The sequence below is a fragment of the Balaenoptera physalus genome (genome assembly GCF_965194825.1).
Source record: "Balaenoptera physalus genome assembly, chromosome: 6".
NCBI classification, from domain to species: domain Eukaryota; kingdom Metazoa; phylum Chordata; class Mammalia; order Artiodactyla; family Balaenopteridae; genus Balaenoptera; species Balaenoptera physalus.
The window spans coordinates 93,868,022-93,884,409 of NC_138885.1; the positions used below are offsets into that span (position 1 = coordinate 93,868,022).

The 16,388-nt window shown below is 38.5% G+C and overlaps 1 protein-coding gene across 31 annotated transcripts in view; it reads left to right on the forward strand.

Annotated features, from left to right (window-relative positions):
• ABI2 (abl interactor 2) overlaps positions 1 to 16,377 on the forward strand; it is a 92,362-nt gene extending 75,985 nt beyond the window's left edge. For 10 of the 31 annotated variants that reach the window (XM_082467122.1, XM_082467139.1, XM_082467124.1 and 7 more), the window contains 2 exons: positions 3,545 to 3,718; positions 11,782 to 12,090. In XM_082467122.1, the coding sequence (XP_082323248.1) occupies positions 3,545 to 3,718; positions 11,782 to 11,957 (350 nt within the window). In that variant the 3' untranslated portion in view covers positions 11,958 to 12,090. Of the gene's footprint in view, positions 1 to 964; positions 1,052 to 3,544; positions 3,719 to 11,781; positions 12,091 to 13,176 lie in introns of those variants that run through there. The other 21 variants (XM_082467144.1, XM_082467127.1, XM_082467119.1 and 18 more) reach the window with 5 other exon arrangements.
• Positions 16,378 to 16,388: the final 11 nt, after the last annotated feature.

Consider the following 16,388-nt stretch of genomic DNA (forward strand, 5'->3'; position numbering starts at 1 on the left):
TTAGGGTTATTATTTTTGTCTTCCATTCCTAACTAGAATGTGATCTTTTTGAGGGCAGTGACTCTTACTCATCTTTTTAGTTTTATTAGTCTTCACTGTGATTTGAAGCTAATAAAAATGTTCTCTCTTTATAAGAAGATGCACACCATACTGTATACCCATGCCGAAGGAAACCGTAACTGTAGAGTTAATCTTGGGAAGTTGTTTGGCATGTACCTGGCTTATTTGTGTATTTATCTACGTCAGATGTTTGTTGAAGGCTCACTAGCGCTAGGCGCTGTACCAGGTGTTTAAAAGGGAAAGACAGCTTTGGGGGGAGAGGAATGATTTGAATGAGGCTGGCATTTTTCTGTAGATTCAGGGAGAAAATGTACCTGGAATAGGTGGTATGAATTGGGACTGTGAGAGATTGTAAAGATACAGACGTGACTCGAAGAGAACGGTTTCGTATTGGTCTCTTAGCAGAGTGCTTGCCCCTTAGTGGGAAGTCAGTGAATATTTGTTTAATCAATGGCTGAAAACCAATTAATTTTGCCTGTTTAATGAAGTAATGAAAAGTATAAAATTAGGATGCTGGCATGTAATGGTTTTTTCCCTTGTATTGATGAACATTTAAACTTATAACCTTCAAGGTAAAATTCAGAAAACCAAGTTATTCATGGTAATCTGAAGAAATTCTTTTTTTGAGAAGACATGCTATTGACATGAAAAGATAATTTGCCATTGTATGTAAGAATAGATCTGTATATGATAAATGCTTCCTGTTGTAAGTTTTTAAAACTTCCCTAATACTTTGTTTTGTGTGTTAATGAGTTATCCCTCAAAAGAGGATCCTTAAGATAGCTTGTAAAATGTTTATGCATAGCGGTTTCCCTCCTTATATGTTTGTTTTATTGTGGTATCCTTTCCTTTTAATGTAACTTGCCCTTACCCCTTACCCTCCGCACCTTTTTTGTTTTTGCAGTATCTCTTGCTCCTCCTCCTCCCTCCATCCTACAGGTAACTCCTCAGTTACCTTTAATGGGATTTGTGGCCAGAGTCCAAGAAAATAGTAAGTTTATGTCTTCTTTATGCTGTAGATCAGATTCTAGGCATAAAATGTCATTTATATATGATTGGCTGAATAGTCATTCATTCACTGATACTTCAGATATTTGAATATTATGAACAGTCATTGTATGAGCAGCTAGTGTGGATGATAAAATAATTAAGATGAAATTCTCTACTTTCAAACAACTTGAAATCTGGTAGTGAAGACAAATAAATATAAAATAAGGCACATGTAAAAAGAAAGATCACATCTAATTGAGGAGGTGCTCTTTAATCACCAGATATCCCACCCTTTTCTCTGGGTTGCTCAGACAATTAGTGGTCTATCACTGGAGTTTTAGGGTTTTGTGGCCGGCCTGAGAATCTTCTTCCAATCCTGTGATTCCAGGTGTAAAAATGGCCATGCCATGGTGGGTCCCAGGGGACCAAATTGTCAGTCTGTCTCCCAAGAGGCCTCATAGATTGGCAGTGAATTTAAGCTGGCCTGTGGTCTGGCGTTGAATCATGCAGGATCAGATAACTAATTTTATTGACAGGTCGAGTTTTCTCCTAGGGAAGCATTAAGGAAGCTGAGGAGACTGATGTCTACAAAGCAGGAGGCCTGTATCTGTATTTAGTGAGGAATTGCTAAAGCAGTGAGCATAGTCTGTATGACAGATGAGTTCTCTTCTTGTGAGCAGTCTACATAGGAACCATGTCACAATCATAAGGCTGTACAACGGGTGTGGAATCTGAACTAGGGGAATTACCCCAATGAAGGAGATAATGTCATCAGGCTGATGCAGCCTAATGCATGCATCTCATAACAGGGATGGCCTCAACCGTGGGATAGAAATATTTGCATTCTGTTGCTTAGGACTCCTGCTCCTTTGGAAATGGGCATTGCCAATACTAGAATGTAAGCTCTATGAGAGCAGGGAATTTTGCTTGTTTTTTTCCACTGGCTATTTCTCCAGCACTTAGTAAAGCATCTGACACAGAGCAGACACTTTGAGTCCCTCCTTTTTTGTGTGCTTCCATAGCTGACTAAATGCTCCCTTTGTAACGACACATTTCTTTCTTGTATTTTAACTGGTTATAATCCAGTCTTGTTGGCCTGAGGACTCAGTATCTCTTTCAGGTGCCTTTGCATCTCTGTTTGCTAATTTCTGAAAATAGTCTATTTTACCTCTGTTTATTGGAAGGTACCCCAATGAGCACCTCCAGTATTTACCACAGTGTGCAATATTTACCTTTTAGGATGATCTTTTCTCATTTCTTTCCATAGTCATATACATTTTCTCACCTACAAAATGTATAAAAATAAGAAACTTTGTATATGAGGTGAGCCGTGGCTGATTTTACAGACATAGCAGGACTTATACATTCAAATGAATGTTGTCCTCTTCAAAACACTCACCTTGGAAAGACATATACCTATCTTTTGGAATGATCTTTATAGCTTTCAAGTACATTATTTTGAACATAACTCTGTGGTAGCAGATATTTACTCTATATTAAGTTTGATGTTTGGACGAAGTCTGGAATTATTTGGAACCAGTTATACTGGGCTAAGTAATGCAGCTGTGATTCCGTTATTCTTCTTAAACCCTTCTCTGGCTTCCCATTGCTCTTTGGATAGAGTTTAAACTGTTACAAGGCCCTTTCTGCTTAGTACTGTTCAGCTTCCTCATGCCTCTTTCTACTGAACTTTGGTCAGCTCTTTGAAGGGCTCCTGCTTTCTTACCTTTGTATTTGTTATTTTTCTTTACATCTGACATGAAATACCTACCCCCACCCCGGGCCATTAACTCTTACTCATCCTTCAGGTTCCAGGAAGCCTTTCCTGACCCACATAAGAGATGTGGTCTACTGCTCTGTTTTCCATGATGACTTAAAACACTTACTGCACTTAATTATAAATGAAAGTTTGGTTGTCCATGTCTCCATGACTTTCGCTCACTGCTGTATTCCCAGTGCTGAGCATAGTAGCTGGCCATAGTAGGCTTTCAGTTGATGTTTTTGAATGAATAATGAAACATGACTTTAAAGTTGTTGAATTGATCTCATTCCATAATAGTGTAGCTTTTAAGATAAGAGGCATTGGAGTTCAAATTCCTGCTCTTCCACTTACTGTTGGAGTACTTAATCTTGGAAAGCCAGTTTCCACATCCATAAATGAGGATTAAAAACACCACCTCCCAAGGTAAAGATTAAATGAAATAATGTATTGTAAAGTGCTAACTGAGTAATTGGAACATTTTAAGTAAAAAATAGTAATCATTTTGGCTAAACTTTATTCAGCATCCATCAGCACTAACCCAAAGGGAGGAGAAAGTCAAGCTTGGGGATTTGGAACAGTATAGTTGGTGGGAACACTTCTCTTGCCTACTTATTTTTTGAAAGATTATTATTTTCAAGTCTAGGTTTATACTCCATGAACATAGAAGCTTGGATAGGAAACACTGAACTTTGCATAATGTGTAGTTTTGTTATCAGCTTGATACATTCTTAGTTTCAGATGCACCACCTCCACCACCACCTGTGGAAGAACCAGTCTTTGATGAATCCCCACCACCACCTCCTCCTCCAGAAGACTACGAAGAGGAAGAGGCAGCCGTGGTTGAGTATAGTGATCCTTATGCTGAAGAGGACCCACCGTGGGCTCCAAGGTCTTACTTGGAAAAGGGTAAGTTTCAGAGGGATATCTGGAAGGATGGGAAGAAACCTCTATGTACATAGAAATGAAATTTGCTGGTACTGAAGAGAATCTTATTTATTTTTTACTTATAAGTAAAGTTTGGCCTGTATTAGCCTGTATATTTTAATTAATTTAGTTTACAAGGTTCATGATTTTGAAAGTCACACTGGTAAAATCCTGTGACTGATTTTTATTGACGATTATATGTTGTTCCCGTTGAACATGCTTTTTATGAACGGTTTCTATAAGGCAAAAATTTTAAAAAGATAGGTTTTTTTCTGGAATGACTCAGGAAGAGGATGATTTTTCCAAATTATGTTATTCCCACTCCCATGGTTTAAAGCATTCTTCCCTTTTAAAATATTTATTTATTTATTTACATTGGCTGCATCGGGTCTTAGTTGTGGTATGCGGGATATTCGTTGTGGTGTGCAGGGTATTTCATTGAGGCACACGGGCTCTTTGTCGTGGCGTGCGGGCTGCTCTTTAGTTGTGGTGCGCAGGTTCCAGAGCACACGGGCTCAGTAGTTGTGGCACACGGGCTCTCTGGTTGTGGCACGCAGGCTCAGTAGTTGCGGCATGTGAGCTCTCTAGTTGTGGCGCGTGGGCTCTAGAGCACGTGGGCTTAGTTGCCCTGCGGCATGTGGGATCTTAGTTCTCCAACCAGGGATCGAATCCGCGTCCCCTGCACTGGAAGGCGGATTCTTAACCACTGGACTACCAGGGAAGTCCCTAAAGCATTCTTTTGTGGCATCTTATATCAGATATTCCAGTTTAAGTATCTCCATATGAAACTTTCTTCCAAAGAATATGGTTTCTCAGTTTCTTTGCAAAGTAGGTGTTTGGCATTTCTTTTGGTGAAAAGCTTCTCTGAATATATTAGCTAACCATCATATGACACTTTTGGGACACAGGCTTACAAACGTCATCAGGACTAGTCAGCTCAGAAGAAATGTGTGCTGTCTTGAAGGAAGTTTGCTGTTAAGAAAGTTAAAGCTACTAACTCACTGGGTTTCAAAACTGACTGCACATTAGAATCACCTGGGGAGCTTACATTAACGAATAGTGGACTTCCACTTCTGGCTAAGATAGAGCAACGGTAATCAGATTTACCCTCCCTCCTAAAACAGTTAGGAATGAATCCAGGAAAAAATATAAAAGATAATGGTTTTCAGACATTAGATAACAAGCATTGGTGGACTATGGTCCCAGAAAGAAGGAACTCAAACACGGTGAGCCCCTAATTGTCCTAGCTTTGCTATCTAGTGGCAGTTTCCAGGCCACAGTGCAAGGGGGTGGAACCCAAATAAGCCTGAAAGTCTCACTGAGTAGAGAAGATAAGAGATCACAGAGTTTTGGGAGACCATGGAGAACAGGTAGCTACTCAAAGACAAAGGACAGAGGGGTCTGCAGAAGGGTCTCCTTGAATCTTTGACAGAGTACTGATCTGCACATGTATGTGAAGAAACTACCTGAGATTGGAGAAAGAACAATCAGAAAGGAGTAGGCAGAAAAAGTCTTGGAAATAACAGGCCTGGGAATAGTTCATGTTCCCAAACCAGCAAGAACAGAAAGACCTTGTAATACACACGGCATTGAGAAGAGGCCTCAAAAGTGTGTCCCCTCAAGTTGTGGGGCGAAATTAGCCCTAGACTATAGGTTGCCCTGAACTGCCCTAACAGATGTTTAAATGCAAACTTTGAAAACATCCAACTGATTTCAAGTAACTTAACTGAGTTCCAGGACAAAACCCAGCATTGTTCAAAGGAGTCAACAAAATCCAGTGCACCAAAAAGTAAGATTCATAGTGACCAGCATCCAGTCAAAAATTACAAGGCATGTAAAAAGGCAGGAAAACATAACTCATACCTAAAAGCAAAGCCAGTCAATAGGAACAGACCCAGAAGTGACCAAGATGATGGAATTACCAGACACGGGTATAGCTATTATAAATGCCACATATATCCAAGAAGGCAAAGGAAAACATGCACATGAGAGAGAAGCAGAATATATTTTCTTAAAAAAGAGAAAGAGAAACCCACATAGAATTTCTGGAGATGAAAAATATAGTATCTGAAGTGACACTTAGAAGAAAAGATTAGCAACCTTGACAATATGACATTAGAAACTATCCAAAACGAGGCACAGAGAAAAAAACCAAGACCAAAAACAGAGCAACAGATATGTGGAACAATATCAAATAAAGTTTATTTGCAGAAGATATTATCTTGTATGTAGAAAATCCTAAGGAATCTACAAAAAAGCTGGTAGAACTAAAAAGCAAATTTAGCAAGACGGTAGGCTACAAAGTTGATTTGCAAAATTAATTGCATTTTTATATACTAGCAACAAACAATTAGAGATTGAAATTTACAAAATAATACCTTTTGTAATAACATCAAAAATATGAAAACTTAGGGATAATTTTTTTTTTTTTGGTGGTGGGGCGTGGCTTGTGGGATCTTAGTTCCCCAACCAGGGATCAAACCTGGGCCCTTGGCAATGAGAGCTCAGAGTCCTAACCACTGGTCCGCCAGGGAATTCCCAGGGATAGATTTAATAAAATATATGCAGGACCTGTATGATGAAAACTATAAAACTTAAGAGAAATTAATAAAGGCCTTAAATAAATTGAAATAAATAAGTAAAGTATGTTTTTTGATCATTATTGTTAAGAGACAGTCTTTCCTAAATTGATCTATAAATTGAATGCAATCTCAATAAAAATTCCAGCAGTCATTCTTACAGAAAATGACAAGGGGATTCTAAAAGTTAAATGGAAATGCAGAAGACCTAGTTTAGTCAACACAATTTTTGAAAAACAAGACTAATATTGGAGGATTTAAACTACCTGATTTCAGAGTTCTAGTATAAAGCTACAGTAATCAGGACAGTGTGCTATAAGTATAGAAATATACATCAGAATCCAGAAGAAAAAAAAGAATCCAGAAAAAGATCCACACATATGTTTTGACGAAAGTGCAAGGTAATTCAGTGGGGAAAGGATAGTGTTTTCAAAAATAGTGCTGTTAATAATTGGATATCCATATGCAAAACATGAACTTCTACCCTTATTACCTCACCATACACAAAAATTAACTTGAAATGTATTTGGATGTGAATGTAAAACTATGAAACTTCTAGAGGAAAATATAGGAGAAAATCTGTGTGTTCTGGGGTTAGGAGAAACTTTTTGTAGAGAGCACATTAAAAAACATGAAGCTTAAAAGAAAAAATGATAAATTGAATTTCATTCTATTAAACTTTTCTTTTTTAACCATGGTGTTAAGAAAATGACAAGGCAAGCCATATAGACTGGGAAGAATATTTGCAAAATAACTCAGGAGACGACAAACAACTTGTAGAAAAAAAGTTTGGAAACACTTCATCAAAAAAGATACATGAATTGCAAATAAGCACATGGAAAGATACTCAACATTATTAGTCAGGGAAATGCAAAGTGAAGCTGCAATGAACCAAACTACTTATCACTACACACCCTCTGGATTGGCTACAATTAAAAACACTGATAATACCAAGTGTCAGAGAAAGTGTGGTGAAACAGGAGCTGGTACAGTGTACATTGCTGGTAAGAATGCAACGTTTCAGCCACTTTGGAAAACAGTTGGCAGTTTCTTATGAAGTTAGATATACACCTACCAGGTGGTCTGGCAGTCCCTTCTTAGATGTTTATTTACGAGGAATGAAGATTATGTTCACACAAAGACTTGAACTTGATTGTTCATAGCTGCTTTATTCATAATAGCCAAGACTGGAAGCAACCTATACGTCTTTCAACTGGTGAATGGATAAGCTAATTGTGGGCTATCCATCCATTCAGTGGAACACTGTTCAGCAATGGAAAGGAATAAACTACTGGTACATACAGCAATATGGATGGATCTCAAGCATTACGCTAATGAAAGAATCTAGACACAGAAGACTCATACTTTATGATTCCATCTAAATGAAATTTAGAAGATGAGTGGTTTGGGGGGATCAATGGTGGCTACATAGGGGCATAAGGAAACTTTGGGATAATGGCCATTGTAACGATTGTGGTGGAAGTTGTTCATTTGTCATGTATACAGGTGCATACATTTGTGAAAACTCACTGAATATACACTTAAGTGATTGTGTTCTGTGTCTAAATTACTTCTTAATAAAGCTGCTTTTAAGAAAAGAAAAAAAAAGAGCCCAAGGTACACTAGGGTGCCAATGTCCAATGGCCTTGGACATTGACATGTTTTACAGACTCCTTAGCTGATTTTAACACTGTCCTGGACAAAGTGATGACAGTTTTCAGCTCTGTAAAACCAGCTCAGTGAGTCCTTAAGAGAAAAGCATTATGAAGAGATTTGCTTGTTAAAAATCTCCTCTTCGGTGAACATGTTAAAATCTGGAGAGATTTGTAAGAGAGGAAAAGTAAGTTTATTTTCAGTCCAAATAACTCTTTAAAGTTTAAAAGAAAATGCCTGAGTTGTTTCCTAAGATATTTTTCAAAGTTAGTCTCTGTTAAGCTCAAATCTTTTAAAACATGAAAATCAAATAAGCTCCTTCTTACTCTTTCTGGCAAAACAAAAATAACCGTGTTCAGCTTATGTTTGATTGCTTTTTGCTTGAGTGTGCATAAATGTTGAGGCTGTTGCCTAAGTCTTATTTTTCTGTCTTAGACTTAGGACCTGGTTCTCAACTGTGCCTGCATATTAGGGTCACCTAGGGAATGTTTAATATGCCTGCACTTCCAGACCTATTAAATCAGAATCGGTGGACATGGGACCCAGGCATCAGAATTTTTTTAAAGTTCCTCAGATAATTCCAAGGTTGAGAACCACTGCATAGGTTTATCTTAACCCTTGATTATTAGCCAAGTGGAGATAATTTGTATATGTAAGTATCTTTATTTAACTTGGGTAGAGAAAAGATATTTTCATTTATTTGTTATGTGCCTGGCATGATGCAAGATTTACTACATATGTAAGGCAGTTAGTTTCCGCATTTTGCAAACTAGGAAATTGAGGTTCAAAATAATTTATTATGTTACAGAATATGACAGAAGATGTTTGTGTTGCAGGAGTCAGTATATCATAATAGTTATTAATGGTAATAAAAGCAGCTAACATTTATATAGAATGTTTACTCTACACACGGCCCTGTATCGTGTGTACATTGCCTCATTTAATATAACGATGCTTTGAGGTATTGGCACTATTATAATACCCATTATACAGCTGAGTAAAACGCAGCTTAGGAAAGTTAAGTATGTTCTGTAAAGTAGTAAGTGGTAGAGCTGGGATCTGAACTAGGTGGCATAACTCCTGAGCCCACATTCTTAACATTGTCTTAAGCTTGTACTCTGACAGACCTGGGATTGAGTCTTGGCTCTAACGTTTACTAGCGTTAAATTATTTGAGACAAATTGACTTATTTGTCAGTGCCTGTTTTATTTCCCTTTCTTCTATCAAGCCATCTGTTCTTGTGTTTTTCTAGCTCAATGACATAACTTCTTGGTAGAAGCATAAACAGTGTATGGTAATTTATCAGGTAACCCTTCTGTCCTCACAAGACTGTGACGGTCCCTTGTCTTATTCATCTTTGTATCTCTAAAAATCAGAATGGATGCTCCCTTAATGATTGTCAGAAAGTGAATAGTGCCATTGATTCTATCTGGGGAGTCCAGAAAGCTGCTCAGAGGACATGGTATATGTGATGTGCTTTGGATGATGAGTATGAGTTTCTCAGGCAGAGGAGAGAGATAGGAAGGGCCATCCAGTCAGAGGGAATCCTCTGAGTCAAAAGGGCATGGTGAGTAATGTCCTGTGCGGGGACCTGGGTGGCTTGTAGGGAGGGGGTGGGTGAGCTAAGAGTGTAGGAAGGGAAGTGAGTTGTAATTAATGACGGGAGGCCTTGAATACCAGGCTGAGGTGTTTTGAATTTTTTTCTTTTTAAAAAATCTGATAGTAGAGGGAAATTGTGGAAGATTTTAAGTAGGTTAATGTTAAGTTCCCATGTATTTGGACTTTAATTTTTGAAAAAAGATACTTGATAATAGTGTAGTGTGCATTAGAAAGAAAGAAAAATAGGAGTTGGAAAGACCAGGTTGGGTATCTTTCTAAGCAAGAGATTAGGGCCTCAGCTGAGGCAGTGGGGTTGAAAACCTTGTTCACATAAATAAGTAGATGCAAATGGAATTATTTTTCATGCAGCACTGTCAGTTCTTTTAAATCCTTCAGAGTTATTTGCCAAAAATCAAATAATGTTCTATCTTTAAAAATCATGTTTTATATGATGTGTCATCTGATAACCCCATTAAAGTCCACCTTAACTTTTGTTAAAAGCAAAAGAATGGGAGCCACTTAAGTTGCAAAAAGGTTGGGATAGTCAGTGGAGTAATTCTCTTTCTTAATACCACACTGGTATTTTGAATTATCCCTTTGGCACTCAGGGTGTTTTATACTTAAGCATAGTATATCACTGTATTTTTGTTAAGTCGGAGAAAGATAAACAGGAAATGAGAACTCTTATGACTGATGCTTGACAGAGGGTATCATCTCAAGCAGATCAGATTTAGATGCAGGATTTATAAAAGTTGAGGATCTAGAAAGAAACTCTGTAAAATCATCTGTCACTCATGCTGCTTAGGAAATCTAAAGGTACCCCACAGTGATACGTGTATTCCAGTTTAAAGACTGCTGTGCTGATTAGGGCGGTGAGTGTGATGATGGAGAAAAGTGTTTGGGTTTGAGAGATTTAGAAGGTGTAGAATTAACAGGACTTGTGGATATTTTCCTCTGAATTACTTTTCAGTGCGTTTGCATTTCTATAAGTATCAAGAATGTTATCAACCCCCCCAAAAAAGCTAAAAAATACTACATTGACTAGAAATACGAAGTAGTCTACCTATCTTGTGTTCTCTTTAAACTTGTATGTCATTTAATTGTATCTGTTTAGGTGTTAGAAATACACACTAAACGCTTTCTAGGTCCCTCTAAAGTGTTTTCTGGCATCCTAGATCACTGTAATGGCAAATATTCAGAGTTTAAGAAAGCTGTTGAATTTTACTTAAAGCAGGCCAGGAACAAATTAACTGGAACAAATTGCACTATATCAAAAGTCCCTGTTTTAGTTTCTGTTTCTTAATTATTTATTTAGGATTAAGGTTGCATAGGAAACAAAGTCAATATATGCTTCTTAAAATGGATAGATGGAGATTTATTGAGTGAAATTCTGAGTGGTATAATAAAGGTACAGAGGATCTTTCTATAAAAAAGATAAATCTTCAAGTGGATCTGAGCAAGTTATAGGGTATCCCAATTTAACTAAACTGTTGAGGAAAATGTAACACTTAGGAACCAGAGATTGTCCCAGATATCATTGAAAGGCCCCATTCACCAAGTTATTTAAGTAATGAAAATCATAGGAGAGCTTACAGGTATCTTGGTTTTCTTAACACTTTTAGTCTGTTACTGTGGGTATGTTAAATTGGTGGCATAATGCAGCATGTGTTTTGAAAGAATATATATAGTAGACGCCTGTCATTCACACATATAACCTGTGGGAATTCAACCACTATTCTCAGTGAATGGGCATAGGCTCTAGAAAGTGTGAGAAAGCAGACGGAAGTCTGCTCTTCCCTCAGTCTCTCTCATTTTCTCACTGGCCTCTCCTAGTGCATCTCACTGCACTAGTCTAATTCTAATGTTTAAAGGTACGTGTTTTTACATAATATGGTGCTTTAACGCAAGCTCAACTGAAGAAACAGCCATCTTTCCCTATTCTGGGATTGTATCTCTTCAGGGAGACTGTTGAACAGTAAGTGTGACTAAATACTATTTTTGGCCATTTATACAGTTTTGAACCTAACCTCAAGATGGGATTCCACTGTGTAGGACTGGATATTAGAAAACAGAATTTGCAGGGAAGGTCCTATGTTTAGAAAGTCACTGTGTTTGAAGTGCTGCAGAAGTTCGGAAAGGATAGGTGTTCATTTATTTGGTTCTACCTTTCTAGGAACGTTATTCTTTTTCATATCCTTTTTCTCCCCTCTCTAGTTGTGGCAATTTATGATTATACAAAAGACAAGGAAGATGAGCTGTCCTTTCAGGAAGGAGCCATTATTTATGTCATCAAGAAGAATGACGATGGTTGGTATGAAGGAGTTATGAATGGAGTGACTGGGCTCTTTCCTGGGAATTATGTGGAGTCTATCATGCATTATTCTGAGTAAAGCTCAGCAAGGCTGTGTTTCCCTCACAGGAAGAGTCAGGTCTTCCCAGATTAGCAAAAGGCCCTGGGGATTCCCCTCCAGTGAAATGAATGAAGGATTCAAATGACAAAAACTACTTATTATTTTTTTTTTTTGGTTTATCCCTCAGTATTAGAACAAAAAAGCAAGCTGAGTTGGAACAAATGGCTCTTTCTGCCGTCACTTATACTATGCTGAGCTGTTTGGACTGAAATAAAGTGACGTTTCTGAATATATCAGAGGTATAACAGCATAACTATGTGAAAAAAATCAGGTTAAAACTGATTCAGAAAAGAAATCTGGGATCTTTCTCAGGAATCCTGTACACGCGTGGGAGTTCTCCTCCTGCGGAATCTGTGGCATTGGATGATCTGCAGTGCCTGTGGTCAGCCTCGTGGCCCAGCGCGTGCCCCAGCCCCACACTTCCTTCCACTTGGATGAGGAGGGGGAACCAATATTTAAATACCACACATAACCATTTTTATAATTGTTTCACATGGCTTATTTCCTCTTCAACACTGTAAATCCTGCATTCTGTCAGCACTTGAGTGCACCAAGTGAGTTAGTGTTGAGCTGACTTGCATCCCTTCATGTTTCTCAGTTCGTAGATTATAAGAATGATTTGAATCTCCAAACATTCTGAAGGTGGTTTTGTTCTCCTGCTGCTGCTGCTGCTGCGTGAGACTGCATTGCCGCTGCTGGCAGTGCGCCCCGGGGTGTGACGGGTGCAGCCCGGCTCGTGCGCTCAAGCGGGCGTGCAGAGGTAGACACGAGGGTCCCTGAGGTTCCAGAGAGGTTGAACCGCAGAAGTGCATCCTAAACCCTTGCCTTAGGTGCTCTTTTGAGGAGTAGGACCTTAGAGGTCGACCAACTATTTCTTTACTTCTTTCATTATTTAGAAAAACAGGTTTTTGTTTTTTTTTTTTAATAGCAGTTATTTTCCAGCCTAAACAGTCACTGGGAATAAAAGGCTTGCTGCTGTGCTCTCTGAATGTTATGGCAGGTGTTAGCTACTGCTGAGTTGTTTACTCACTTAGAAAAGGTAAATATTCCCCTGATTTTGTGTGATTGGCTTTTGAAGTAGCTGCTCTTGGTAAGGATTTGAACCTTATCTCTCAGACTAAGGATAGTGGGATAAGTGGTATAAGGCCAAATACTTATTCAAGTATTTTTTTTTTCATCTGCACAATTACAACTTCAGATTCAGTGGAGTTTGGAAGACAGTTGGCTTTAATCATCTCTTCTGTAATCAGTGTAAGAAATATTGAAAAATATCCAGGAGGCCTTGCTGCTCAGCAGGTGAATACTGTGATGATAAACCAGCTCACGGGCCAAAGCTACCGTGGGTCCTTGTCAGTCCCAGCGACTTGGCCAGAAGAGAGCTTTGCCAGGTGACTTCCCAGTGCTGGGGGAAAGGTGAGAGGCGGTAGGCTGCATATATTTCAAACATGGGCCTTGAACATAATAGGTAGTGCAGAGAGAGGAACTTGATTGGAAAATGAACAAGTGTAGTAGGTGTGAGGGAGTTCAGATGGTGTTGACAGAGTTAATATCCCACCTGTGAATCTGTTATCAGAGCAGAAAACTTACCACCATTTAACTGAGACCCAGGTACAGTGTTTCGTATCAAGATTTTTGTTTTATGGTTGCAGGTTTTTTTCTCACACACTGCAAGTTAGCTCTTTTTAGATTTCTCCAGCACTTTGAATTTAGTTTTCATTAACTTGCCTCCAGTACACGTTACACTTCATGCTTTGTTAGGTCACCTTGACACCCTTTATTCCCTGTCTTCCTTCAAAGTAATGGCCCTTGAGTGTCCTCTGAGCCTTCAGCTTCATTACGGCTGCAACCAAGACTATACGTGGAGAGGTTAAACTCTTCTTAGTGTTGGTGTGTAACTAGGAAAACTGTTTTGAAATTAGATGTTCAGAGTTATTTAAATAGCTTTTCGCTGAGAAAACTTACTGGAGTAATAAGGCAGAGGGTATTTTGAAATCCAATAAATAGTGCCCACAGCTCACACCTACAGAAGCCCAGAAGACAATTGTGCAAAAGGAGTTGGTGGTGCTCAGCTTGCTTGTTGGACCCCTGCTGGATTGGGGAACCGAGAAGACGTCAGTGACGTCCTTCAGACTGAAGACCTGCCGCAGAGGGATCCATGGGTCAGCTGATTTTTCCTTTATTTTTTAGTACTAACGTGTGTGATTTTTTTGTTTTAAAAATAACACCTGTTGGATTTTCTGCATATTTTAAATTTTTGTATAGTTTTGAATTCTATATATCGTTTTGGAAGGATACTGTGTAATGATGGGCCAGGCCTAAAGTCATTGGAGACTTTTAATGTATGTAACATTTCATAGATTGCATGCTATTAATAGTATGTGAGGGTAGTATTTGTTTTATTCTAAGTTTCCCCCATTTATCTTTTTTTATACACTACAAGATGGTTGGTAGTAGGAATTCTAAATGAGTGCAGAAATCTTACATGCTACATAATATTGTGGCAAAGATGATCCAAGTCTAAAATCTGCTGACCAGTAAGCAACCATTTTATCAGGCTAGAGGGAATCTTTTTCCTCTTGAAGTGTTTTTGACTTGTGTCCACAACCTTTTTCCTTAAAAAAAAAAAAGGAGGGGGGGTTGAGTTAAGAGTTTGTTCCCTTTTTTAAAGTATTACTATTTGAAAGGCCATAGGGATGTAAATGAAAATATACTTCCTTGTTGACATCATGGCCTAGGCAATAAATTGAAAACCAAAAGTGTCAATGTGTCAAAATCTAGACTTCAGAGATTCAGCCTGCTGTGTTTGAAATACATATGAAAACTTTAAGATGTCTTGTTCAGTGTTTCCCATCTTTTGGCTACTTGCTTTCTACCTTCTCCAGGGGCACGTGCTGTTCCTACAGTAGGGTTAAGGGCCCGCTACTCTTGCTGCATTCCTAAGAGTCACTGGGTGAGACATTTTCATCCCTCCCTCCCTTTTTCCCCTCCTGCCGCTGTTTGTTACCCAGCTAGAGAGACTGTTCTATGTGTCTTCACAGTGCTCTCTGTAATGTCGCTGTGCTCCTCAGCAGTCTCTTGGTATTACTGAAGATTTTTCTGTTTGAGAGGCATCAAAATGATAGTAGTTTGCTTTTATCCTATATGCTCATTTGCTTTTAGCAGGTGACCTTTCTGCATTAAGAACTGGTACTTTGGTACTTTCTTACCACCTTTTCTCCTCCGTGGAGACAGCATGGCATGTCCTGAAGGCCACCTCTCCCTTTGAAAAGTGTTTGATGGAGGAACTGGCAGGTGGTCGCTACGTCTTGGAAAAGAATGGGGATCTGCATCACTTCCCATCTGTTCACTTCTGAACTTCTTTGGCCAGGAGCTCCTGATCAGTGTTACGGCGATGATTTCCCTCACATGATTTCCTTAGAGTCATAGAACTTTAGAGCTAGATGAGATTTCAGAAATTTTAGTTCAATCCCATTTTACTGATGAGGTTTAGATGTTTCCTTTTCAAATAACAGCTAGTTAACAAAGGTAGAATTCCTGACTCAGCGCCTGGTACTCTTTCTACAACTGTCTTAATTGTGTTGTATGTTTCTTTTAAAGTTCTACTGGATGTCTTAAGGAAGATACTTGAAAAGCTATGCTATGTCTCCATAAATACCATTCAGAGTGTTGTTTAAAGGAGTGTATTGAGTGTAGCCTTAATTAGTGAAAGTAATCTTCATTTTAACCCTTTTAAAACTACACTCAGTACAAATGGTCTTTTCCATAAGGTGTATGTAGCTAAAATGTTACAGTGTCTCGGCACTGGAAAGAGCACAGCACAGCCTTATTTGAGAGAGCCTTAGAAAACACTTCTAAAACAGGCATTGCGCTCATTACCTTATGTTTATTTTATGCTGATCTTTGTTCCTATTTCTTGAGAATCTCATAATTCTTTAAAAAAAAAAAATTGACAAATGACAGGGCCTAGCTGTGTATAAATGACCCTTGCTAAATATCTTGAGGTTTTTTGTAAAAAATCAAACAAAAGACAAAAAGCTTATTTTCACATTAAAATGGAAACGTCTTTTGCAACTTCAGAATTCTATGGAAATGCAGTTTTTATCATATTTGTGTCCATGCATCTTTCTTAACAAGATGGTTTACAAAAAAGAATGTAAACAATTTGTGATCTGGTCAGTTATACTTTTAGCTCCCGGAGGGAGGGTTGGTGTTACGAGCTGAGTAAAAGCCCGTGTAGGAAAATTTGAGGGAGCAGTCTGTCGCCAGTAACGTTTCTTGTGTGTGCCATTAAACCACCTCCAGATGAGTTGCGGGAACACTCACTTTTTAATTTTGAAATTGTATTTCGAGTTAATTGTTGCTGTGTACTAAGAACTTGGCCTAAATAAAATCCTACAAAAAGTATATCCT